General features: G+C 43.7%; 1 protein-coding gene across 2 annotated transcripts in view; it reads left to right on the top strand.

Moving 5' to 3' along the window:
- Positions 1-27,324, top strand: part of KIF13B (kinesin family member 13B) — a 268,692-nt gene that overhangs the window by 25,875 nt on the left and 215,493 nt on the right. For both annotated transcript variants that reach the window (XM_067462696.1, XM_060754661.2), the window contains exon 2: positions 8,471-8,564. In XM_067462696.1, the coding sequence (XP_067318797.1) occupies positions 8,471-8,564 (94 nt within the window). The remainder of the gene's footprint in view (positions 1-8,470; positions 8,565-27,324) is intronic.

Below are 27,324 nucleotides of genomic sequence, written 5' to 3'. Positions count from 1 at the left end.
TGGCAGGGGGTTGGACTGGATGGCCCATGAGGTCTCTTCCAACTCTTTGATTCTATGATTCTATAGTTTTAAAATAAACATTTACTTCTAATTATTCTTGCAGAAGCAACATCGCTTTAGTTCGTTCTCCTGTTTTTAAGCAGCGCAGGGAAAGTGTCATTGTTCTTTTTCTGCTTCAAAGCATTGTATTCCAGGATGTCCTTGCATACCCCAGAATGCTCCTCCTGGATGTGTTGATTCTGTTTAAAAGTCTCTTTTCGGGACGGGCAATATTTACTTAAAAGGAAGGGCGCAGTGTGCAGACTGGGCTTTGGACTGAATTCACATCCCTGGTTTTTTGCAACTAACTTGGTGGTTAGGACAGAAACTGGCATTTACTTTTCACTCTCTCATAGAATCATAGAATCAAAGAGTTGGAAGAGACCTCCTGGGCCATCCAGTCCAACCCCATTCTGCCAAGAAGCAGGAATATTGCATTCAAATCACCCCTGACAGATGGCCATCCAGCCTCTGTTTAAAAGCTTCCAAAGAAAGAGCCTCCACCACACTCCGGGCCAGAGAGTTCCACTGCTGAACGGCTCTCACAGTCAGGAAGTTCTTCCTCGTGTTCAGATGGAATCTCTCCTCTCTTGTAGTTTGAAGCCATTGTTCCGCGTCCTAGACTCCAAGGAAGCAGAAAACAAGCTTGCTCCCTCCTCCCTGTGGCTTCCTCTCACATATTTATACATGGCTATCATATCTCCTCTCAGCCTTCTCTTCTTCAGGCTAAACATGCCCATCTCCTTAAGCCGCTCCTCATAGGGCTTGTTCTCCAGACCCTTGATCATTTTAGTCACCCTCCTCTGGACACATTCCAGCTTGTCAATATCTCTCTTGAATTGTGGTGCCCAGAATTGGACACAATATTCCAAATGTGGTCTAACCAAAACAGAATAGAGGGGGAGCATGACTTCCCTAGATCTAGACACTATGCTCCTATTGATGCAGGCCAAAATCCCATTGGCTTTTTTTGCCGCCACATCACATTGTTGGCTCATGTTTAACTTGTTGTCCACGAGGACTCCAAGATCTTTTTCACACGTGCTGCTCTCTAGCCAGGCATTGTCCCCCATTCTGTATCTTTGCATTTCGTTTTTCCTGCCTAAGTGGAGTATCTTGCATTTATCCCTGTTGAACTTCATTTTGTTAGTTTTGGCCCATCTCTCTAATCTGTCAAGATCATTTTGAATCCTGCTCCTGTCCTCTGGATTATTGGCTATCCCTCCTAATTTGGTGTCATCTGCTGCTTTTGGTCCAAGATGGAAATAAATATCTTCGGATAGATATCTGTATGTCTTTGCAGACCATTCTGGCCATCGTAACCTCGCAATATTCCCTCTGTCTCTTTGAGTACTTGTCTTGCATGATGTCAGGACCTTGGTCTTTCTGTCTCTGCATTTGCTCTCTTCCCCAGCAGCTGCCCAGGTTCTTCTGCAGGAATCTATCAGCTGCTTCTCGGTTATCCCTTAATTGACGTTGCCGGGGATTGAACTTGGGACCTTCTGCAAAGCAAAGCAGGTGTCCAAGCCCTGGGCTATTAGTAGCCCACCCCCAACAAGACATTATTGCATCGTTACCGATGGGAAAAGTAGCTAGAACAGCAAAAACAGCTACTAGATATCCACAGACAGTGAAGTTTGCTTCCAGGACCACGTTCCTTGAATGCTAATGTCCCATAACACTATGTAATAACATTTGGGAAAAAATATTCTGTTCCTGGTTAGAAAGTATTATTTCCTGTTTAATTGTGCAGTCCTTACTTTGAAAGTAGTTGTTCTACTCCAGGAAACTATGGACACAAACAATGTTGAATTGAATGTATTGTTGAAGGCTTTCATGGCTGGAATCACTGGGTTGTTGTAGGTTTTTCGGGCTATATGGCCATGTTCTAGAGGCATTCTCTCCTGACATTTCACCTGCATCTATGGCAAGCATTCTCAGAGGTTGTGAGGTCTCACAACCTCTGAGGATGTTTGCCATAGATGCAGGCGAAACGTCAGGAGAGAGTGCCTCTAGAACAGTGGTTCTCAACCTGTGGGTCCCCAGATGTTTTGGCCTTCAACTCCCAGAAATCCTAACAACTGGTAAACTGGCTGGGATTTCTGGGAGTTTAGGCCAAAACACCTGGGGAACCACAGGTTAAGAACCACTGCTCTAGAACATGACCACATGGCTTGAAATAACTACAACAACCCAATGTTGAATTGGTTGAAACTCAAGGGCAATGTTTCTCAACCATCCTAATACCTTAATACAGTTCCTCATGTTGTTGTGATCCCCAACCATCAAATTATTTTTGTTGTTACTTCATAACTGTAACTTTGCTACTGTTATGAATTGTAATGTAAATATCTGATTTGCAAAATGTAGTTTCATGCACTGGACTAAATATCCAATATGCCCAAATTTGAATATTGGTGAGGTTGGAGGAAGGATTGATTTTGTCATTTGGGAGTTATAGTTGCTGAGATTTATAGTTCACCTATAATCAAAGAGCATTCTGAACCCCATCAACGATGGAATTGAACCAAACTTGGCACACAGAACTCCCATGACCAACAGAAAATACTGGAAGGGTTTGTTGGGCATTGACCTTGAGTTTTGGAGTTGTAGTTCACCGACATCCAGAGAGCACTGTGGAATCGAACAGTGTTGGCTCTGGACCAAACTTGGCACAAATACTCAATATGCCCAAATTTGAACACAGTTTGGGGACAATAGACCTTGACATTTGGGAGTTGTAGTTGTTGGGATTGATAATTCACCTACAGTCAAATAGCATTCAGAACCCTACCAATGATAGAATTGGGTCAAACTTCTCACACAGAACCCCCATGACCAACGGAAAATACTGTGTTATCTGATGGTCTTTAGGGACCCCCCTGACACCTCCTCATGACCCCCCCCCCAAGGTCCCGATTCCCAGGTTGAGAAATGCTACGCTATGTAATAAAATTTGAAAAAAATAATTCTGTTCCTGGTTTGAAAGTATTATTTCCTGTTTAAGTTTGCAGTCCATACTTTGAAAATTGTTGTTCTGCTGCAGGAACTTTGTTATTTGTGACAAACTATATTGAATTCTTTGAGACTTGAAACATTCATTGCAAAAATAGAGCAAAATGTGCTGCAGGATGTCCCTCCTACACAAACAAAGATTTGTCAATGTGTTGTTAATCGCTTTCATGGCTGGAATCACTGGGTTGTTGTAGGTTTTTATGGCCTATATGGCCATGTTCTAGAGGCATTCTCTCCTGATGTTTTGCCTGCATCTATGGCAAGCATCCTCAGAGGTTGTGAATTGGCAGTTTAATAAACTTTTTGCCATGTTTATATGATTGAACCAATTAGGAAATGACATTTATAACTCAAGAACAAGAATTGTGTTGCACAGTGTACTTACTTATTTAGGCAATCCCTCTTTGTCCAAGTAGGATAGTCTTCCAAGATCAGTGTACTGGTGGGTCCGTAGGTGACTGTAGAGCCCTATTCTTGACCTGCATCTTTTCCCACAGTGAGGGCATCGGTTTCCAGGTGGAAGGCGGTCTCAATTGGGGTTGGCTTGACGTGCCTTCCTCTTGACACGTTTCTCTCTTTTGCCCTCCATTTGTGCCTCTTCAAATTCTACAGCACTGCTGGTCACAGCTGACCTCCATCTGGAGCACTCAGGGGCCAGGGCTTCCCTACTCCTTTTCCATTCTTCCCAGTTCTTAGTGTCTATGCCAGAGTTTTTAAGGTTGACTTTGAACCCATCTTTAAATCTCTTTTCCTGTCCACCAACATTCTGTTTTCGGTTCTTGAGTTCAGAGTAGAGCAACTGCTTTGGGAGACGGTGGTCATGCATCTGGACAACGTGGCTGGTCCAGCAGAGTTGATGACGGAGGATCATCGCTTCAGTGCTGGTGGTCTTTGCTTCTTCCAGCACGTTGACATTTGTCCACTTGCCTTCCCAAGAGATTTGCAGGATTTTTCAGAGGCTGCGCTGATGGAATCGTTCCGGGAGGTACATGTGACATCTGTAGACAGTCCACGTCTCGCAGGCGTATAGCAGGGTTGGGAGGACAATAGCTTTATAAACAAGCACCTTGGTCTCCCTATGGATGTCCTCAAAACACTCTCTGCTTCATTCGGAAAAAAGCCACACTCGCAGAGCTCAGGCGGTGTTGTATTTCAGTGTCGATGTTGACTTTGGTGGAGAGATGGCTGCCAAGATAGCAGAAATGTCAACATTTTCTAATGTTACACCATTAAGCTGTATTTCTGGCATTGGGGATACAGCATAGTGAAATGGGGATAGGAATTTGCAGTCTCTTTGCAAGCACTTGGGCATATGCAAAGTTAAAAGCCTGCCACTCTTGAGCCTTCACTACCCTGAACGTTTAGTCCAATGCAAAAACCAACACACTACATTCACTTTCCTAGTGCACATAGGTATGCATATCGTTGGTTTGCGTTTGCTTTCAGGACTCCCTGTGGACACCCAAATCCATTGAAGCTCATGTCGCATTATATACCAGCCATGGGCAAACTTGGGCCCTCCAGGTGTTTTGGACTTCAACTCCCACAATTCCTAACCCCCAACTAACACAGGATGCATTTCTGAGGGCTGAATACGCAGTGCAAACCTATCCAAAGAGAAAAGAGAAGTGATACGAATTGATCATAAGCATGAATTTTCAGCAGCCCTTATTCTCTGCACATTTTGTTCCCTAAACTGAGACAATTCCACTCTCCAGATTCTCATCCCCAACTGCAGTTCCTATGGAAGCGGTTTCAGCTTTCAAGTGGGTCCATGCATCTCCTGTGTTGTCTTATGCAGGCGACAGTGCGCCGCTCATGCAGACAAATCCAGGGTGACACAGAGCCCCAGGGACACAGGCGGGGAGGAGGGAGCGCAGGAAAGGTGCTGAGCTGTCCATAGCCTGGTCACCTGGATATTCATTGGTGCAGGAAAAGCACCTTTCGCTCCCCCTTCCCATCTGCCGCTAATTGGGATTTGAAGCCACTATCAGCTTACTAATGAAGGAGGTGGCACTCTCACATTGCGACTCACTGCAGAAATAGGCAACCTTGGCTGGATTTGCAGACAGCATCCTCTCTATGAGATATTTTGTGGACTATATAGGCTCTCCTAAAACCCATATGCAATTCAATCCAGACATGGCTGGAAAAGTATTTCTGGATTTGGAAATATTATTATTGTTATTATTACCATCATTATTATCTTCATTTCTATCCCACATTTCTTCCCATAAGTGGCTGTGATGGTGAATATAAAGGGGTTGATAAAAAATAATATAGGTCCCCCTGTTTATAAGGTGAATTTACAGCGACTGAAATGATGATGATAATTATGCTGATGATGATTATTATTATTTGATACACAACAAGATTAGTCCATAGAATCATAGAGTTGGAAGAGACCTCATGGGCCATCCAGTCCAACCCCATTCTGCCAAGAAGCAGGAATATTGCATTCAAATCACCCCTGACAGATGGCCATCCAGCCTTTGTTTAAAAGCTTCCAAAGAAGGAGCCTCCACCACACTCCAGGGCAGAGAGTTCCACTGCTGAACGGCTCTCACAGTCAGGAAGTTCTTCCTCATGTTCAGATGGAATCTCCTTTCTTGTAGTTTGAACCCATTGTTCCGTGTCCTAGTCTCCAGGGAAGCAGTAAACAAGCTTGCTCCCTCCTCCCTGTGGCATTCTCTCACATATTTATACAATCATCATCATCATTATTCATCATTATATCATCATCATCATTATTCTCATTTCTATCCCACGTTTCTTTCGATAGGGACTCAAGGTGGCTGAGGTGGTGAATATAAAGGGGTTGATAATAAATAATATAGGTCCCCCTGTTTATAAGGTGAATTTACAGGGACTGAAATGATGATGATGATGATGATTAATATTATTATTATTGTTATTATTGGCTGGCTGTTGTATTGGATCACATGTCGGACACTTCCCATAGTCTAGGACTATGTGATGTATTGGCGAATAATGTGTGCAAATCCCAGTAAGGTCTTTTGCAGATGACAGATGGTGATTTTGTCAGTGCCGATTGTGTTTAAGTGCAGGCCAAGGTCTTTAGGCACTGCACCCAGTGTGCCGATCACCACTGGGACCACCTTTACTGGTTTGTGCCAGAGTCTTTGCAGTTCGATCTTTAAATCCTCATATCATGTAAGTTTTCCAGTTGTTTCTCTCCAATCCTGCTGTCGCCTAGGATTGCAACATAACGATCCATACTTTTTAACACAATCGTGAGGTCAGGAGTGCTCCAAAACTCTTGTCAGTCTGCATTTGGAAGTCCCAGACTAGTTTGATGTGTTCATTTTCCGTAACCTTTTCAAGGTTGTGATCCCACCAGTTCTTTGTGACAGGCAGATGGTATTTGTGGCACAGGTTCCAATTAATCATCTGAGCAATGGTGTTGTGCCTCTGCTTGTAGTCTGTCTGCTCGATCTTCTTGCAGCAGCCGAAGATGTGATCTATTGTTTAATCTGCTTCCTTGCAGAGTCTGTTGTTGTTGTTGTTGTTGTTGTAGTTGTATCGTCATCATCCTTTTATTTCTATCCTGTATTTTCCCCAAGGTGGCTGAGGTGGTGAATATAGAGGGGTTTTACTAAATAGTATAGGTCCCCCTGTTTACAAGGTGAATTTATAGGGATGACTGAGATTATTACTATTATTTTATTTCTTACCAGCCTCAATCATTTAAATACATTTTCTGATCAGCTATTCCAAAGACTCGCTACCTCTGAGATGCTTGCCATAGATGCAGGCAAAACGTCAGAAGAAAATGCCTCTAGAACATGGACATACAGCCCGAAAAAACCTACAACAACCCATTTCCAAAGACATTCAACTATGGGTGCATCTACTGTATTCTGTGTACAATTAATGCATTCAACACCACTTTAGCTGCTATGGGATCTTGGGAGTTATATTTTGGTGATGCAACAACACTCTTTGGCTGAGAGTAGTAAAATCATGACAAAATTACAGTTCCCAAGATTCCTTCGCATTGTGCCATGGCTGTTGAATGATGTCAATGTACAATGAAGACAGATCCTTAGAGAAGCAATCTATATACAGGGTTAGTCAAAATGCATAGGCCAATAAGCCATTCAATTGAATGGCTTATTGGCCTATGCATTTTGACTAACCCTGTATATAAAAATGCTCTGTGCATAGTATCTTAAAAACAAAAGAACCAATGAACGAAATCACACCAAATTTGGCAACAAAACGTCTCACAACACAAGGAGTGACCATCACTCAAAAAATTATGATTTTGTCATTTGGGAGTTGTAGATGCTGGGATTTATAGTTCACCTACAATCAAAGTGCATTCTGAACTCCATCAACGATGGAATTGAACCAAACTTGGCACACAGAACTCCCATGACCAACAGAAAATACTGGAAGTGTTTGGTGGACATTGACCTTGAGTTTGCGAGTTGTAGTTCACCTACATCCAGAGAGCATTGTGGACTCAAACAATGATGGATCTGGACCAAACTTGGCACAAGCACTCAATACGCCCAAATATGAACACAGATGGAGTTTGGGAGAAATAGACCTTGACATTTGGTATTTGTAGTCACTGGGATTCACAGTTCACCTACAATCAAAGAGTATTCTGAACCCCATGAACAACAGAATCGGGGCAAACTTCCTCACAGAACCCCCACGACCAACAGAAAATACTTAAGGCCAACGAGTCCAACTCCTTTCACCAGGGCAAGAAAACGTAATCAAAGCTCTCCTGACAAAGAGCCATCCAGCCATAGATATAGATAGATATTATTCACACACACACAGATATAGTATCATAGATTTGCAAGGGACCCCTAAAGAAGGACAATTCGATGTTGCATGTTCCCGAGTAGGCAAACCAGACACTCTCCACATCAACACTGACAAAGAAACAACAAGAAATACTGTTTACCCACAAGCATCAAGACATTACATATATTAGAAACCAACACTTTCTTATTAGGTTCTTGTGGGTTTTTTCGGGCTATATGGCCATGTTCTAGAGGCATTTCTCCTGACGTTTCACCTGCATCTATGGCAAGCATCCTCAGAGGATGCTTGCCATAGATGCAGGCGAAACGTCAGGAGAAATGCCTCTAGAACATGGCCATATAGCCCGAAAAAGCCCACAAGAACTTTCTTATTACTTTATTTTGCAGATCAACATACTGGGCCACAGCAACACGTGGCAGGGGACCGCTAGTTGGGATAATAATAATCTCATAATGCTTCACCCAGTTGGAAGCTGGAGACTGTGGGATGTGCAATTAGGATGCTATGAGAGAGCAGTAGCGTGAATTGGCAAAGTTGGGACATGGAATACTACAATTTTATGACATTCTTACCCTTTGTCCTTCCGTCCCCACTTTATTTTCCCCAACAGAAATAGACCTGCATACAAAATGCGTGGTGGACGTGGATGCAAACAAAGTGATTCTCAACCCGGTGAACTCCAACCTTTCGAAAGGGGATGCCAGGTAAGGTTCATCTACACTTACAAAATGAAAAACTGAGCTATTGATTTATTGTTTCCAAGAACCAAAAACTTGCTGTATATTGTCCGTGTCGGTTGCATCAATCCAAAACAAAACTATGTGGTGTTTAGCTATATTTTTGTATCGAGCACTGAAAATGTGCAGCATTAAGCATGGCTTTCCCTGTTCTCCTACATCTTTCCAAATATCAACATTTCCAACCACAGCCCGAGAGGTTTCTCCAGTGTATGTCTCGGTTTTTTCTCCAGGGCATAAAATATGACTGTTTCCGATGTGACAACCGGTTTTTAGGGCAGGCTCAAATGTCATCTCGTTGGAAGGGAATGCATTCAGACTTGGAAGCAAATTTGTTCTTCTGGCGGCAGGTGGGTGGGTGGATGGATGGATGGATGCAGTCTTTGGAGAAAGTAATTGGTGCCAATTGGGAGGCTACTGGTGCTGCGCCTTCTTATTATGGCCTGTAGGCTGGGGGTCATTGCTGAAAATCGGGAGCCTTTCTATGGAGGAAATAAGCCCTGCACTAAGGGTTGTGTGTGCGATTTGTATACCGTATATACTTGAGTATAAACCAAGCTTTTCAGCCCATGTTAAGGGCTGAAAAAGGCCCCCTCAGCTTATACTTGAGTGAGAGACCTGGCAGGAAGGGAAAAGGAGAGAGGAAGGAAGGCATGCAAGAGAGGGGAAGAAGAAGGCAACCGTTCGAGAGAGGAGAGAGCTGGGTTGCTGTGGAGAGAAGGAAGGGCCCTGGTGAGAAGGCCCCATGCCTTCAGCCCCACACCTTCTCACCAGGACTCTCACCTCTCCGTAGAGCAACCCAGCGCTCTCCTCTCTTGCACGGCTGCCTTCCTCTTCCCCTCTCTTGATGCTTGCCTTCCTTCCTCTCCCCCTCTCACGTTTGCCTTCCTCTCCCCCTGTGCTGTGCCTTTCTTCCTCTTCCCCTCTTTCACACACTTGCCTTCTTTCCTGTTCCCCTCTCTTGTGCGCTTGCTTTCCTTCCTCTTGCCCTCTCTCGTGTGCTTGCCTTCCTTCCTCTTCCCCTCTCTCACACACTTGCCTTCTTTCCTGTTCCCCTCTCTCATGTGCTTGCTTTCTTTCCTCTGTCCCTCTGTTGTGCCTTTTTTCCCTTTTCCTCTCTCTCTTGCGCTTGCCTTCCTTCCTCCTCCCCTCTCTCATGTGCTTGTCTTCCTTCCTCTTCCCTTTTCTCATGCACTCGTCTTCCCCTCTCTCGCATTCTCACCTTCCTTCCTCTCCCCCTCTTTCTTCTGCCTTTCTTCCTCTTCCCCCCTCTCTCGCCCTTGCCTTCCTTCCTCTTACCCTTTCTGGCATGGTCTTCCTTCCTCTTTTCTCACACATTTCCCATCCTTCCTCTTCCCCTCTCTTATGTTCTTGCCTTCCTTCCTCATCCCCTCTCTCGCATGCTCACCTTCCTTCCTCTCCCCCTCTTTCTTTTGCCTTTCTTCCTCTTCCCCACTCTCTCACCCTTGCCTTCCTTCCTCTTACCCTCTCTCGCGTGGTCTTCCTTCCTCTTCCCTTTTCTCACACACTTCCCATCCTTCTTTTCCCCCTCTCTTATGCTCTTGCCTTCCTTCCTCTTCCCCTTTTTTGCATGGTCACCTTCCTTCCTCTTCCCCTCTCTTTCTTTTGCCTTTCTTCCTCTTCCCCTCTCTCTCGCCCTTGCCTTCCATCCTTTTACCCTCTCTTGCGTGATCTTCCTTCCTCTTCCCTTTTCTCGCACACTTCTCATCCTTCCTCTTCCCCTCTCTTATGTTCTTGCCTTCCTTCCTCTTCCCCTTCTCTCACGTGCTCGCTTTCCTTCCTCTCCCTTTCTTTCTTATGCCTTCCTTCCTCGCCCCCTCTCTTGCGCCTTCCTTCTTCTTCCCCCCTCTCTCTCACTTTCCTTCCTTCCTCTTCCCCTCTCTCGTGCGCTTCTCTACCTTCCTCTCCCTCTTTCTTGTGCCTTCCTTCCTCTCCCCCTCTCTTGTGCCTTCCTTCTTCTTCCCCTCTCTCTCAAACCTTCCTTCCTTCCTCTTACCCTCTCTTGCGTGATCTTCCTTCCTCTTCCCTTTTCTCGCACACTTCTCATCCTTCCTCTTCCCCTCTCTTATGCTCTTGCCTTCCTTCCTCTTCCCCTTCTCTCACGTGCTCGCTTTCCTTCCTCTCTCCCTCTTTCTCATGCCTTCCTTCCTCTCCCCCTCTATTGTGCCTTCCTTCTTCTTTCTCTCTCTCCCTCACTTTCCTTCCTTCCTCTTCCCCTCTCTTGTGTACTTGTTTTCCTTCCTCTTCCCCTCTCTTATGCTCTTGCCTTCCTTCATCTTCCCCTCCCTCGCATGCTCGCCTTCCTTCCTCTCCCCCTTTTTCTTGTGCCTTCCTTTCCCCCTCTCTTGTACCTTCCTTCTTCTTCCCCTATCTCTCACACTTTCCTTCCTTCCTCTTCCCCTCTCTTGTGCACTTGTCTTCCTTCCTCTTCCCTTCTCTCACACGCTTGCCTTCCTTCTTCTTCCCCTCTCTTGTGTGCCTTCCTTCCTCTCCCCCTCTCTTGTGCCTTTCTTCCTTTTCCCCTCTCTTGTGCACTTGCCTTCCTTCCTCTCCCCTCTCTCAGTGGCCCTGGCCTCCGAAGTGGAAAAGGGCACATCGTTGTCACAACCTTTCTCCTTTGCAAAGGTGACAGCTCCTCAGAAGCAACATCTCCCTATTGACTCCAGAGCTTGATGTATGGAGTGTTGGCCTGGAGTGTTGGTGGTAGAAGGGGAGAAAGAAGGAAAGAATGGAACAAGGAAGGAATGAAGGAAAAGAGAGGGAGGAAAGGAGCAAGGAAAGGGTGGAAAGGAGGAAATAGACTCATGAACTCTGTTTTAAGGGGATTACTACAATAGTCCCCTTTCCAGGGTAGAGAAATATTTGAAATATTTCCAGGGTACAAATATTTGAGATATTAAATAAATAATCTGAACTTCAATATTTACAGTCTCCAATGGCAGCCAATTTATCGTATTATTTTATTTACAAGTAGACATCTACAGGATATGATTTTATATTATTATGATGTTTTTATTATGTCATTATTACTATTATTTTATCTTAATAATTTAATGTGTTTGCATTCTTTTTATGATTTTACCTTTATTGTTTGTTGCCTAGAGTCTCAATATCGGGAGAAAGGTGAGATGTGAGGAAATAAATAAAATCAATTAATTTGATGCAAGGGATTTGAAGGTGTTGTCATAGTTGTGTTTGTGGTCCTTAGAAGTATTTTTGTACTCTGATATTTACACACACTCACAGCCTTGTGGCACAGCTGTGGACAAAATGGGTCGGGGATGAATGTGTTGAATGAATGAATTCAAATAAGAATTCAAATACTTCCTCAAATATCGAGATCCCAAATCATTTAGGGTTTTTAGTATCGTCACAAACACTTTGGATTCAGACTGGACTGGAGATTATATTGGCAGCCAGTGCAATTCTTTGAAGACTGGCATTACATGCTGTTTCCATACTATTCCAGTGAGCAGTCAGCTTATTGCATTTTGCACTAGCTACAGCTTCCTAGTCTTCAAGGGGAGCCCCACATCGACCATATTACAGTAATCTAGCCTTTCATTTCTTCTTACTGTGTATTGTGCATTGCCTTCCAGGCCCAAAAATTGATAACAAGAGTGCTTTAATGCTGAGGTAGTGGCTTTATTTTAATGATAAGTCTCGGAGAAGAGATGGACCTCAGATTCTAGTGTTGGTTGTGTCTGCATGACATAGTAATGCTGCTTCAGCTTCTTCATTAAATAGATGTTTTGCAATGCAAAGATGTTGTGCAGGACCTATAGACCAAGACCTGTAATCAAGCCTGTGTTTGCATTGATTCACCAAAAGCTCAGAATTGCAAAATTGACAGGTTGCTTTTTATCATTTTTTTTAAAGCTTGCAGTTCTTATGGTTGTGAAGCTTATGAGTTCAATAGATCTAGATATGGGTATATATGGTGAAATATCACATCATGGCCATTTGCTTAGCCATAAAATTATTCCAAGTTCAAAACTTCCATTTGTTTTTACCCTTTTTTGAGTATGATGTATAACTACTGATAAGTTGTAGATCAGGAATGGGCCGCGGTAGCACAGTGGGTTAAACTCCATCTGCAGAAAATCTTGCTGACTGGAAGGTTGGCAGTTCAAAGCTGCAGATCAGGATGAGCTCCCGCTGTCAGCCCTAGCGTCCGCCTACCTAGCAGTCTGAAAACTGTTGTGACACGGCTTGACTCTGAGTCTGAAGCCGAGCTGTTTGGGCCTTCTGAGTCTGATTTTCTGCAGGATGATGAGGAAGCTGATGGTTTACAGATTCCTGTACTTGTTTCAGACGGGGCTGATAGTGTGGCTGCTGAAGACAGTTCCCCGGGGAAAGGAATGTTCCTGCAGTTAGAGAGACTGATAGCGAGAGTGAAATCCCACACAACCAGGTGGAAGATCCGTCCCAGCTGGACCCAGATAAGGGGTTGCATAGCCTTGCAGATAATGAATTAATGAGCAGACAAGATCGTTTGCAATTAAGGCTACGGAGAAGCACTCGCTTGGCCAGCAAGCGAGAAGCCAAAGGTGCTCAAGGTCAACACAATGCTTTCATGTTCGCAAAGGGTATTTAGTTGTGTAGCTGACAGGCAGTTGTTGTCAGTCCAACATTGCTCTTCCCATGTTAACTTCTGGAGATTTTCCTTGGCTTTTCGCAGCATGCTTCTGGCTTCCTGGGTCTTGTTTTCGGTCTTGTTTTCAACAGTTTTCCATGGAATTTTGTTTGACCATTGCTAAGGGATTATGTTTCATGTTTTTGCCTTTGGATCTTGGGAACTTTGCCTTTACATTTAAGTCTCTGTTTTGCCCATGGAACTATTGCATTTTTATTTCTTTGTTTTGATTTTGCTTTTCTCAATAAACTACAAAAACCTACAGCCTTGGTGTGGCGGTGTCTAGAGCAAGGTGGAAACTACCCTGAGTTTGAGTTGCAACAAAAACAATAATGTGACTAGATAATAGGTGCCGCTTTGGCGAGGAGGTAAACGGTGCCCATGCAGACATGCCGGCAATCCGATCAGGAAGGTGTCCACGGACAACAGGCTCCTTGGCATAGAAAATGAAACAAGAGCACCTCCCCATGGTGGGAGTTGAGCACAGGCTCCAGATGTCGGAGATGAAAAAGAGGGAAGCCTTTGCCTCTGTCTGTGTACTCTCTGTCTTTGTTGTTAATTGTATAATGGCACTGAATGTTTGCCATATATGTATTCTGTAATCCTCTCTGAATCCCCTTTGGGAGATACAGCGGAATATAAATAAAGATTATTATTAATATTATGATGATGATGATGATTAGGCTTATTAGCTACATGATCCTAAGCCAGTGTTTCTTGTTGCTGTGTTTTGAAAATGTGTAATGTAGATTTTGAAGTTTGTTTGTATGTTTAAAATGTAATGTTATGTGCCAAGAGAATTCCTGTGTGGAAAGGGTTAATTGTACCATTAAGGAAAACAGCATTCCTAGAGAGGTGATAAATCTTAGTACAGAGAGCAATGGACACAGCGTAGTGTGTCATACGTCATACGTCACTCTGGAATGCAGGAGGTGTGGACTAATGCTGATAACAACGTGTCTGTGTTCCCAATGTAGCTGCCGATGGAGGAGGAAGCAAGTTTTTACGATCTGTTTAGCTTCTTGTGTAAATAGTTGTATAATAAATTAGCTGATAGACTAAAAGAGACTGTGATCTATGTGTTTCCTTGCCTTGCTGTGCGGGAGATGCCATTAACATTTCTCAACCGTTCTAATGCTGCAACCCCTTAATATAGTTAGAATCATAGAATCCTAGAGTTGGAAGAGACCTCATGGGCCATCCAGTCCAACCCCATCCTGCCAAGAAGCAGGAAAATTGCATTCAAAGCACCCACGACAGATAGCCATCCAGCCTCTGTTTAAAAGCTTCCAAAGAAGCAGCCTCCACCACACTCTGGGGCAGAGAGTTCCACTGCTGAACAGCTCTCACAGTCAGGAAGTTCTTCCTAATGTTCAGATTGAATCTCCTTTCCTGTTATTTGAAGCCCTTTCTCAGAGTCCTAGTCTCCAGGGCAGCAGAAAACAAGCTTGCTTCCTCCTCCCTATGACTTCCTCTCACATATTATTTTATTAAAAATATTTTTGTTGCTACTTCATAATTGTAATTTTGCTACTGTTGCAAATCATAATGTAAATACCTGAAATGCAGGACGTATTTTGATTCACTGGATCAAACGTGACACGAATACTCCCAAATTTGAATACTGGTGAGCTTTGGGGAAATTGATTTTGTCATTTGGAAGTTGTAGTTGCTGGGATTTATAGTTCACCTACAATCGAAAAGCGCTCTGAAGTCCACCGATGATGGGATTGAACCAAACTTGGCACACAGAACTCCTATGATCACCAAAAAATACTGGAAGTGTTTGGTGGTCATTGACCTTGAGTTTTGTAGTTCACCTACGTCCAGAGACCACTGTGGTCTCAAACAATAATGGATCTAGGCCATAGTTGGCACGAATGCTCAGTATGCCCAAATGTGAACACTGGTGGAGTTTGGGGAAAATAGACCTTGACATTGGGAGTTGTAGTTGCTGGGATTTATAGTTCACCTACAATCAAAGAGCATTCTAAACTCCACCAATGATGGAATTGAACCAAACGTGGCACACAGGATGCCCAAACTTCCCATAGAGAACTTGAAGGGACTCCCTCCAGCCTCACACGCTCTCCCCTCCCCACTCAGAAACAGCCCTCCCCTCGACTTTAAAGGCCAGCCAGTCACATCAAAGGAGGCCTTTTGGTGGGAGGATTCGCTGTGTGTTTCCAAAAAGGAAGAGAAGGACAGGTGAAGAGATCTTCAACCTTCTCTGCCAAAGGGGTTCCTAAGAACATCAGAGGTATATGTTTTTTCATGGTCTGTGGTGACCCCTCTGAAACCCCCTCATGACCTTCCTAGGGGTCCCAACCTCCAGGTTGAGAAACACTGCCCTAAGCATTTCTTGTGGTTTATAATGGGAGAAAAATTCCAGCTTAAAATAATAAAACAACTCTTTGGTGGAGGAGACTAAAGACTTTGTAAAACTACACCTCTCATGATTCCATAGCATTGAGTCCTGGCAGTTCAAGTGGCGTCAAACAGCATTAATTCTGCAGTGTAGATGCACCCCTGATTGCTCTTTTCTGCATTGGAATTCTGGCAGTTCTTTGGAAAGTTTTGTCCCATTTATCTTTGCAAGGGAAAGCTGTGGTGGAAGGAGAAGACTAAACACCCTTCGGCGCCAGTAGAATTATTATAAAACCATAAGAAAGGAGGGGAATCTACTTTGGAGGCTGTCCAGACATGAGAATAATTGAGAGTAGGAGTAGTAGTGCAATATGTAACTGGGGCTTGTGGCTTGGTTGGGTGTCCTGTTGAGCAGTGCCAACTTTTGGGCACAAGCTTTCGTTTTTGTGAACCAGAATTGCTGAGCAAAGTTCAGACTTTGCTTTCAAGGTCAGAAGACAAGTTTGTGTACCTTGAACGCTGGCATTCCTCCCTCTTTCAAAACAAATAACACTATGTGACACGATTTCCTGGATTATAAATGTCATTTCCTAATTGGTTCTATCATGAAAACATGGGAAATGTTTATTAAAGTACAAAAACTTTGTTTTTGCGGGTGGCACATTTTGCTATAGTTTTGCAATGAATATCTCCTAGAATCATAGACTCAAAGAGTTGGAAGAGACCTCATGGGCCATCCAGTCCAACCCCATTCTGCCAAGAAGCAGGAATATTGCATTCAAATCACCCCTGACAGATGGCCATCCAGCCTCTGTTTAAATGCTTCCAAAGAAGGAGCCTCCACCACACTCCGGGGCAGAGAGTTCCACTGCTGAACGGCTCTCACAGTCAGGAAGTTCTTCCTCATGTTCAGATGGAATCTCCTCTCTTGTAGTTTGAAGCCATTGTTCCGCATCCTAGTCTCCATGGAAGCAGAAAACAAGCTTGCTCCCTCCTCCCTGTAGCTTCCTCTCACATATTTATACACGGCTAGCATATCTCCTCTCATCCTTCTCTTCTTCAGGCTCAACAAGCCACTCCTCATAGGGCTTGTTCTCCAGACCCTTGATCATTTTAGTCGCCCTCCTCTGGACACATTCCAGCTTGTCAATATCTCTCTTGAATTGTGGTGCCCAGAATTAGGCACAATATTCCAGGTGTGGTCTAACCAAAGCAGAATAGAGGGGTAGCATGACTTCCCTGGATCTAGACACTATGCTTTCAAAGTAAGGATTGCACCATTAAATAGAAAATAACACTTTCAAACCAGAAATAGAGAATTTTGCAAATGTTGCTACATAGTGTAATCCAAGAACTCATAAAAAAGAAAGAAAGAAAAGAATAATACAAGTGTTGTGACTTATCAGCTTCCTATTTGTACAGCTGGAATGTGTTATCAAGATCCAAATTCAGAAAGTTGTGTTTTGTTTTAAATGGTAATATGTGGTTCAGTATTGTGTTTATGTATGAGCTTTCCCAATTGGAAGGATGCTTTTTTTTCATTTCCTTTCTCTTTTAAAAAATATCAACATGACCCTGCTTGACCTCCCAGAAGCAATGAGTAAACGTGCCTTCAAGTTGCCTTTTCACTTATGACAATCCCATTTATTTATTTATTTTATTTATTTATTTCTAACAGAACAAAAACAAACAAACAGACACAAAACAAAATTTGCAAGCTTTGTAGTTGATTAAATGTCCTCTAACCAGTATCTGGCCACTCCGAGTGCCTCTGGTGTTGCCGCAAGAAGGTCCTCCATTCTGCATGTAGCAGGGCTCAGGATGCGCCTTCCTCTTGGCATGTTTCTCTCTTTTGCCCTCCTTTCGTGCCTTTTCAAATTCTGCAGCACTGCTGGTCACAGCTGACCTCCAGCTGGAGCACTCATAGGCCAGGGCTTCCCAGTTCTCAGTGTCTATGGCAGAGTTTTTAAGGTTGGCTTTGAGCCCATCTTTAAATCTCTTTTCCTGCGCACCAACACTCCGTTTTCTGTTCTTGAGTTTAGAGTAGAGCAACTGCTTTGGGAGACGGTGGTCAGGCATCCAGACAATGTGGCCACTCCAGCGGAGTTGATGGCGGAGGACCATTGCTTCAATGCTGGTGGTCTTTGCTTCTTCCAGCATGCTGACATTTGTCCGCCTGTCTTCCCAAGTGATTTGCAGGATTTTCCAGAGGCAGCGCTGATGGAATCGTTCCAGGAGTTGCATGTGACATCTGTAGACTGTCCATGTCTCACAAGCATAGAGCAGGGTTGGGAGGACAATAGCTTTATAGACAAGCACCTTGGTCTCCCTACGGATGTCCCGGTCCTCAAACACTCTCTGCTTCATTCGGAAAAATGCTGCACTCGCAGAGCTCAGGCGGTGTTGTATTTCGGTGTCGATGTTGACTTTGGTGGAGAGGTGGCTCTCAAGGTAGCGGAAATGGTCAACATTTTCTAATGTTACACCATTAATCTGTATTTCTGGCATTGGAGAGGGATTGTCTGGTGACTGCTGGAACAACACTGGTTTTCTTGATGTTCAATGACAGGCTGAGCTTCTCATATGATTCTGCAAAGGTGTTTAGAGTGGGTTGTTGGTCTTCTGAATGCGCACAGACAACATTGTCATCAGCATACTGGAGTTCTATAACAGATGTTGTAACTTTGGTTTTGGCTCCTTATATTATATTTCGAAAAGCATTTTTCACAATCCCATAATATCATTATGCCCTTATTGCAGCCAAATCCAAATACAGTACACATCATTGCTGAACTTGCTTCGTATTCAACATTGGACAGGATTCGGTGCCTTTCGGTTATAAATAAATATTTTTAAATAATAAGGGCACTTTCACAATCACAAACATCATTATACCTTTATTAAACCCCAAACATGGTACTTTAAATACGATTCTGGTTCATCCAAGGAAGACAACTGAGTCCCAGCCTGTTTTAAAAATTAACTATACATGCGTAGAAATATCGATAAACTCACACACTTCAGTCAAAGCAGATGGTTAATGGCCAGCAAGCAACCTGATACCAGGCAGGAAATCTCACACAGAGCAGGGAAAGGAATTCATCTTAATGGCAAAGCCATCATAAACCCACAAATGGAGAACAGAAAATCCTCCTCCATTAATTCCTGTCTGCTGTTTCCCCCTTGGGATAGGCGAAAAGCTCCCTGGATGTCTTATTGGAAAACCTTTTCCTTCCCAATAAGCCATTCTGATAGAAACTTACTACAAATGCACCTTCTTGAGTATTCATGGACAGATTTCCTACTATTTGCTCCCCAGTAATTTAAGACATATATAAAGTCCAACCAAAATCCAGTAATCGTCGATGACTAGAGTACGAAGAAAGATTAATGGTGTACTGCTATCTATTTTTCCCCCTGACCTATATGAGTTCTCTACTTCAATTTCTATGGATAGTTTTTCTAATCAATGGCAATGGACGTGGTGTAATGTTTGGGAACTTGGGAGTAATTCAACCCAACCCTGTTTCCAACATGCTGCTTGTAACTCTCATCATAATATAGTATTATTGGGTCATGACCCTTTTAATATTTATTTATTTATATATTTATTTCTATATTTATTTATTGCGTTTATAACTTCCGTACAGTGGCCCTTATTTCTCATGCCAGTAAGGTAATGCTCAAGATCCTGCAAGGAAGACTCCAGCAATACATGGAGAGAGAGTTGCCAGATGTACAAGTTGGGTTTAGAAAAGGCAGAGGAACGAGAGACCAGATTGCCAATATCCGGATGCTGGATAATGGAGAAAGGCAGGGAGTTTCAGAAAAACATCTACTTCTGCTTCATTGACTATTCTAAAGCCTTTGACTGTGTGGATCATAATCAATTGTGGCAAGTTCTTGGTGGGATGGGCATCCCAAGCCACCTTGTCTCTCTCCTGAGGAATCTGTACAAGGACCAAGGAGCAACAGTCAGAACTGACCACGGAACAACAGACTGGTTCAAGATTGGGAAAGGCGTACGGCAAGGCTGCATACTCTCACCCAACCTTTTTAACTTGTATGCAGAACACATCATGCGAGGATGTGCGGGGCTTGAGGAATGCAAAGCTGGGGTGAAAATTGCTGGAAGAAACATTAACAACCTCAGATATGCAGATGACACCACTCTGATGGCCGAAAGCGAGGAGGAGCAGAGGAGCCTTCTAAGCAAGGTGAAAGAAGAAAGCGCAAAAGCCGGGTTGCAGCTAAACATCAAAAAAACCAAGATTATGGCAACAAGAATGATTGACAACTGTGAAATAGAGGGAGAAAATGTGGGGGGCGTGACAGACTTTGTATTTCTAGGCGCAAAGATGACTGCAGATGCAGACTGTGGCCAGGAAATCAGAAGACGCTTACTTCTTGGGAGGAGAGCAATGTCCAATCTCGATAAAATAGTAAAGAGTAGAGACATCAGACTGGCAACAAAGATCCATTGCCTAGTCAAAGCCATGGTATTCCCTGTAGTCACCTACGGATGTGAGAGCTGGACCTTAGGGAAGGCTGAGCGAAGAAGATAGATGCTTTTGAGCTGTGGTGCTGGAGGAAAGTGCTGAGAGTGCCTTGGACTGCGAGAAGATCCAACCAGTCCATCCTCCAGGAAATAAAGCCCGACTGCTCACTGGAGGGAAGGAGACTAGAGACAAAGTGGAAGTCCTTTGGCCACATCATGAGGAGACAGCAAAGCCTGGAGAAGACAATTATGCTGGGGAAAGTGGAAGGGAAAAGGAAGAGGGGCTGACCAAGGGCAAGATGGATGGATGGCATCCTTGAAGTGACTGGACTGACCTTGAAGGAGCTGGGGGTGGTGACAGCCGACAGGGAGCTCTGGCGTGAACTGGTCCATGAGGTCACGAAGAGTCGGAGACGACTGAACGAATGAACGATAACCCGGTCTTCTCGACCTCCGAAGAGGGACTCAGGCCGGCTAACAGCAGGAAATTCATACACAAGTAGGATAAACATAATAGCATCGTAATACATTAATACATAAAGTACATTAAAATACAGATCATACAATTACAAAAAGCCAGTTGTCATCAAAGTAAAATCACACATTCATCACCATCCGCCGGTGTGGTCAGCAGTTATTGACTCGATCATCATTCTGCAAATGCTATATTCCAAAGCCAAGATTTTACCAGCTTTCTGAAAGTCAGGAGGGAAGGGGCAGATCTAATCTCTAGCGGGAGAGAGTTCCCATTTTTAATAAAGATAGCACTAAGCCACAGAATATAAAACAAAAACAGCAAACATTGTTGCAGGTTCAATATAACTCCGTAGTCAGAAGAGAGGCCTTACTCACACTCCCGCCTCCTTCGTAGGTGCGATTGGTGGGGACAAGGGAGAGGGCCTTCTCGGTGGTGGCCCCCTGACTCTGGAACTCACTTCCCAAGGACATCAGGCATGTCCCAACTCTGGCAGTCTTTAGGAGGAGCCTGAAAACGTGTGCCTTCCCAGAATAAGGAAGAAAAGTATTTGTCTTATCTTGGTGGTAGATGCTACTGGTTTCCCCCCAGGTTTGTGAATTTTCGGAATTCTGACCTGTCTCTTGAACCTTTGGAACCCTGGAACCTTGAATCTTTGGACTGGCTTTTGACTACGGTATAGGCTCTTGATTCCTGGACTTTGCTCATTGAACTCTCGGAGTTTGACCACTGGACTGGACCTTTTATAATAAATAATAATAATAATTTTAAAAAACTTTATTTATACCCTGCCACCATCTCCCCAAGGGACTCGGAGCGGTTTACACGAGACCAAGCCCAAAGCTAGCTCCTTATATCCAGAAACACCCAGCTGAAACCTATCTCTTGCATACCTCCACCCTTAATTGCTTTCACCCATGAACTCTTACTTGCAGGTTCTTGTGGGTTTTTTCGGGCTATAGAGCCATGTTCTAGAGGCATTTCTCCTGACGTTTCGCCTGCATCTATGGCAAGCATCCTCAGAGGTAGTGAGGTCTGTTGGAATTAGGACAATGGGTTTATATATCTGTGGAATGGCTGGGGTGGGGCACAGAGCTCTTCTCTGCTGGAGCTAGGTGTGAATGTTTCAACTGAACACCTTCATTAGCATTTGAAGGCCTGGCTGAGCCTGGGAAAATCTTTTGTTGAGAGGTGTTAAGATGTGCCTGGTTGTTTCCTCTCTGCTGTTTTGCTGTTGTGATTTTAGAGTTTTTTAATACTGGTAGTCAGATTTTGTTCATTTTCATGGTCTCCTCCTTTCTGTTGAAATTGTCCACATGCTTGTGTATTTCAATGGCTTCTCTGTGTAGTCTGGCATGGTGGTTGTTGGTGTGGTCCAGCATTTCTGTGTTCTCTGATAATATGCTGTGTCCAGGCTGGTTCATCAGGTGCTCTGCTATGGCTGACTTCTCTGGTGGAAGTAGTCTGCAGTGCCTTTCATGTTCCTTGATTCGTGTTTGGGCAATGCTGCGTTTGGTGGTCCCCCTTACTTGCAGATTACTCAACCCTTTAGAACTAAGACTTACATTAACCCTTCCATCACTAACTGCTTGGCCTACCACCACCAACCACTATCAACTGCAGAACATGATACATGACACGGAGATGCAAAAAGATGGGAAGCCTTTACCTCTGTTTTTGTACTGTCTGTCTTTGTTCATTGTACATATAACAGCATTGAATGTTTTCCGTATATGTGTGTACTGTAATATGCCCTGAGTCCCCTCAAGGAGATAGGGCAGAATATAAATAAATTATATTATATATTATTGTTGTTATTGTTAAATACAAAGTAAACAAACAACTGGGAGTTAAAGTGGGGTCACACTGCATTAATTCTACAGTGTAGAAAACATCCACGAACTACGGCTCAAAGCTATTCATGGTTCGGAGACATACATTTGAAGGCATCTCTCAAAATGCTCTTGTTGGGCAGGTAAAATTCAAAGCGAGCATCATGTTCAGTATGCATAATTTATTTTGTGGTTGGAAGGGATCCGTGAATGTATGAAACCTAATTAGCTGCAGCAAGGGCACGCAAAGTTTAAGGCACATGCCTTGCCCCAGTTTCTCGTCTCCGTCCAAGTCTTCTGTCGCCGATTATCTTGTGCTTTTGACTGCGACGTTTCAGCAAGAAGCCCTCGGTCTGATTCGGGGCTCTGTCACAGCCGACTGGGTTTGTTAGGAGTGTTTAAATCACAGAGAATCCCTCCAGGCAGAACTATAATAGCATGTAATTGATAAACCATCAGAATCGATTGCGCATTGGTCTGTGGCCGGCTAATGATCAAGGAGGGGAGGGTTTGTGGATTTAATTGAGGGATGGCTTGCCTTGTGTATTCAGCTAAGAGTCATCTCTCCGCATTGAAGAAGTCGATGGAGATGCCTTCTTCCGCCACATTATCCCATCCATGTTTTGCAAGCGAACAACAGAGTTGGGAGGACAATCTATATATATATAAATGCTTTGTGCGTAATGAGTACCTTAAAAACAAAAGAACCAATGAACAAAATCACACCAAATTTGGCAACAAAAGGTCTCACAACACAAGGAGTGACCATCACTCAAAAAATTATGATTTTGTCATTTGGGAGTTGTGGTTGCTGGGATTTATAGTTCACCTATTTTATTTTTATTTATATACCATCTTTCTCAGCCCATAGGGTGTTCAAAGCAAAGTCAAAAATAATGGTATTTGGCAAACGACCCAATAGACATAGATGGCTTCTGGATGGTGAACCAATAGAGCAAGTTATAGTTCACCTATAATCAAAGAGCAATCTGAACTCCACCAACAATGGAATTGAACCAAACCTGGCACACAGGACTCGCATGACCAACAGAAAACACTAGGTGTGCATTGACCTTGAGTTTATGAGTTTTAGTTCACCTACATCTAGAGAACACTGCGGACTCAAACAATGATGGATCTGGACCAAACTTGACATGAATACTCAATATGCCAAAATATAAACACAGATGGAGTTTGGGGGAAATAGGCCTTGATATTTGGGAGTTGTAGTTCCTAGGATGTATAGTTCGCCTACAATCAAAGAGCTTTCCGAACCCCACCAACAATGGAATTGGGGCAAACTTCCCACACAGAACCCCCATGACCAACAGAAAATACTGTTTTTTCTGGTGGTCTTTGGTGACCCTTCTGACACCCCCCTGGTGACCCCCCCCCTTGGGGTCTTGACTTTCCAGGTTGAGAAATGCTGCCTTAAGGCCATCCAGTCCAGCTCCCTTCACGAGGGCAAGAAAACATAATCAAAGTCCCCCTAACAAAGGATTTGAAAGGGAGCCCTAAAGCAGGACAATAATATGCTGCATGTTCCAGAGTAGGCAAACCAGACAGTCTCCACATCAACACTGGCAAGGAAACATCAAGAAATACTGTTTACCCACAAGCATAAAGAATCATAGAATCATAGAATCAAAGAGTTGGAAGAGACCTCATGGGCCATCCAGTCCAACCCCCTGCCAAGAAGCAGGAATATTGCATTCAAATCACCCCTGACAGATGGCCATCCAGCCTCTGCTTAAAAGCTTCCAAAGAAGGAGCCTCCACGACACTACGGGGCAGAGAGTTCCACTGCTGAACGGCTCTCACAGTCAGGAAGTTCTTCCTCATGTTCAGATGGAATCTCCTTTCTTGTAGTTTGAAGCCATTGTTCCATTGCGTCCTAGTCTCCAGGGAAGCAGAAAACAAGCTTGCTCCCTCCTCCCTGTGGCTTCCTCTCACATATTTATACATGGCTATCATATCCCCTCTCAGCCTTCTCTTCTTCAGGCTAAACATGCCCAGCTCCTTAAGCCGCTCCTCATAGGGCTTGTTCTCCAGACCCTTGATCATTTTAGTTGCCCTCTTCTGGACACATTCCAGCTTGTCAATATCTCTCTTGAATTGTGATGCCCAGAATTGGACACAGTATTCCAGATGTGGTCTAACCAAAACAGAATAGAGGGGTGGCATTTCTTCCTTGGACCTAGACACTATGCTCCTATTGATGCAGGCCAAAATCCCATTGGCTTTTTTTTGCTGTCACATCACATTCCTGGCTCATGTTTAACTTGTTGTCCACGAGGACTCCAAGATCTTTTTCACACGTACTGCTCTTGAGCCAGGCATTGTCCCCCATTCTGTATCTTTGCATTTCGTTTTTCCTGCCAAAGTGGAGTATCTTGCATTTGTCACTGTTGAACTTCATTTTGTTAGTTTTGGCCCATCATCTCTCTAATCTGTCAAGATCGTTTTGAATCCTGCTCCTGTCCTCTGGAGTATTGGCTCTCCCTCCCAATTTGGTGTCGTCTGCAAACTTGATGATCCTGCCTTCTCACCCTTCATCTAAGTCATTTAGATATATTAGAAACCAACACTTTCTCATTATTTTCCAGATCACCAGACTGGGACACAGCAAAGTGTGGCAGAGGACAGCTAGTTGCTTTATAAACAAGCTTCTTGGCCTCCCTACGAATGCCCTGATCCTCAAAAACTCTGCTGCATCCAAAAAAATGCTATCCTTGCAGAACTCAGATGGTGTTGTATTTCAGCATCGATGTTGACTTTTGTGGAGAGATAGCTGTCCACGTGGAGAGGTAGCTGTCAATGCATGTCAAAAGCTTTCATGGCCGGCATCACTGGATTGCTGTGAGCTTCCCAAGCTGTATTTATTTATTTGTTTACTATATTTCCATACCACCATTCTCAGCCTGGGGGCGACTCATGGCGGTTTACAGAACGGCACAATTCGATGCCCATAACAATATAAAAATAGCTTAAACATCTATATAAATAAAATGTTCTGTTCGTTTGTGGGATTAACATAACTCATAAACCACTGGACGAATTGAAACCAAATTTGGACAGCATACACCTAACAACCCAACCTCATGTAAGCCGCCCCGAGTCCCCTTGGGGAGATGGTGGTGGGGTATAAATAAAGTATTATTATTATCATCATCATCATTTTGCCACTGGTTAGAAGTGTGGGACTGAGTCCAGTCTTATTTGTGGAGCTTCCAAAAACTGTACCCTTTCGGAGACTCGAAACCCAAATAATGTCCCGACACAACTTTAGCTCGTGTCGAATCATAGAATCAAAGAGTTGGAAGAGACCTCCTGGGCCATCCAGTCCAACCCCCTGCCAAGAAGCAGGAATATTGCATTCAAATCACTCCTGACAGATGGCCATCCAGCCTCTGTTTAAAAGCTTCCAAAGAAGGAGCCTCCACCACACTCCGGGGCAGAGAGTTCCACTGCTGAATGGCTCTCACAGTCAGGAAGTTCTTCCTCATGTTCAGATGAAATCTCCTTTCTTGTAGTTTGAAGCCATTGTTCATGATGCAGATGAATTATTTCTCTGTGTTAATCATGTTGGCATAGTGTTGGTGCACAGGTCATGGAAGGCAGTGGAAACATCTGCTCAGCCGGCAGAACGGGGAGAATTGAATGCTGAAGACTCCGGAGGAAATGCAGACGCATATATAAACGCAACCCAGTCGTCTCCTTGGATAGATCAGTGGGATTTCTTCACCTGGAAAAATGAATTCCGTTCCTGGCATGTTCCCCTAAAGCAAGTGTTGCATTTTCGGTGGAGAACAGGTCAATTGAGACATGCTTGGGAAGACTCATGTGGGAGAACAGGCTGGAAAAATATGAAGAAGTTAAGACAGGAAAAATAGAATAGGTTCTTGTGGGTTTTTTCGGGCTATAGGGCCATGTTCTAGAGGCATTTCTCCTGATGTTTCGCCTGCATCTATGGCAAGCATCCTCAGAGGTAGTGAGAGGCACATCATAACACCTCTCAACAAAAGATTTTCCCAGGCTCAGGCAGACCTTCAAATGCTAATGAAGGTGGTCAGTTGAAACATTCACACCTAGCTCTAGCAGAGAAGAGCTCTTTGCCCCACCCCAGCCATTCCACAGATATATAAACCCATTGTCCTAATTCCAACAGACCTCACTACCTCTGAGGATGCTTGCCATAGATGCAGGCGAAACGTCAGGAGAAATGCCTCTAGAACATGGCCCTATAGCTCGAAAAAACCCACAAGAACCTAGTGATTCCAGCTATGAAAGCCTTCGACAATACAAAAATAGAATACTTAATTGTCTTTAATTTTAGGAGAGATGAAGCTTGCAAAGTTACAGCTTGCAAAGTTACACGGTGGTTTCAAAGTCCTATGTCATTAATGAATTGTTGTGCATGTTTTAATAATTATTTTAACTGCTTTTATGTGGTTTTAACTGACTTTGTTTTCTTGTTGGTCTAATTCTTTCTCAATATTTATATGCTGTGGGATTTAAATGGTATTGTTTTTAATGGGAGCTGCTTTGGGTCTCAATCAACAATAAAAAAGTGTAATGATATCTTCTCCTTCGCCTTCTCCTTCTTGTTCTTACCCTACATTTTATTGATACCTTTTATGTTGCACTTTACTTGTGTGTAGGTTATACCTCTGTGTATGTTATATGTATTTTATTAGTGCTTTGTCAATGCTAATCAAGTTGGCCAAAGGCAACATTCACACTTGCCTCAAGCACAAAAGAGTTCTTTCTCCCACCCTGGACATTCCACAGACATATAAACCCCACTTTCCTAGTTTCCAACAGACCTCACTACCTCTGAGGATGCCTGCCATAGATGTGGGTGAAACGTCAGGAGATAATGCTTCTGGAACATGGTC

Source organism: Anolis sagrei, chromosome 1, assembly GCF_037176765.1.
Source record: "Anolis sagrei isolate rAnoSag1 chromosome 1, rAnoSag1.mat, whole genome shotgun sequence".
Taxonomy (NCBI): Eukaryota; Metazoa; Chordata; class Lepidosauria; order Squamata; family Dactyloidae; genus Anolis; species Anolis sagrei.
This window is presented reverse-complemented; position numbering and strand designations above follow the sequence as displayed.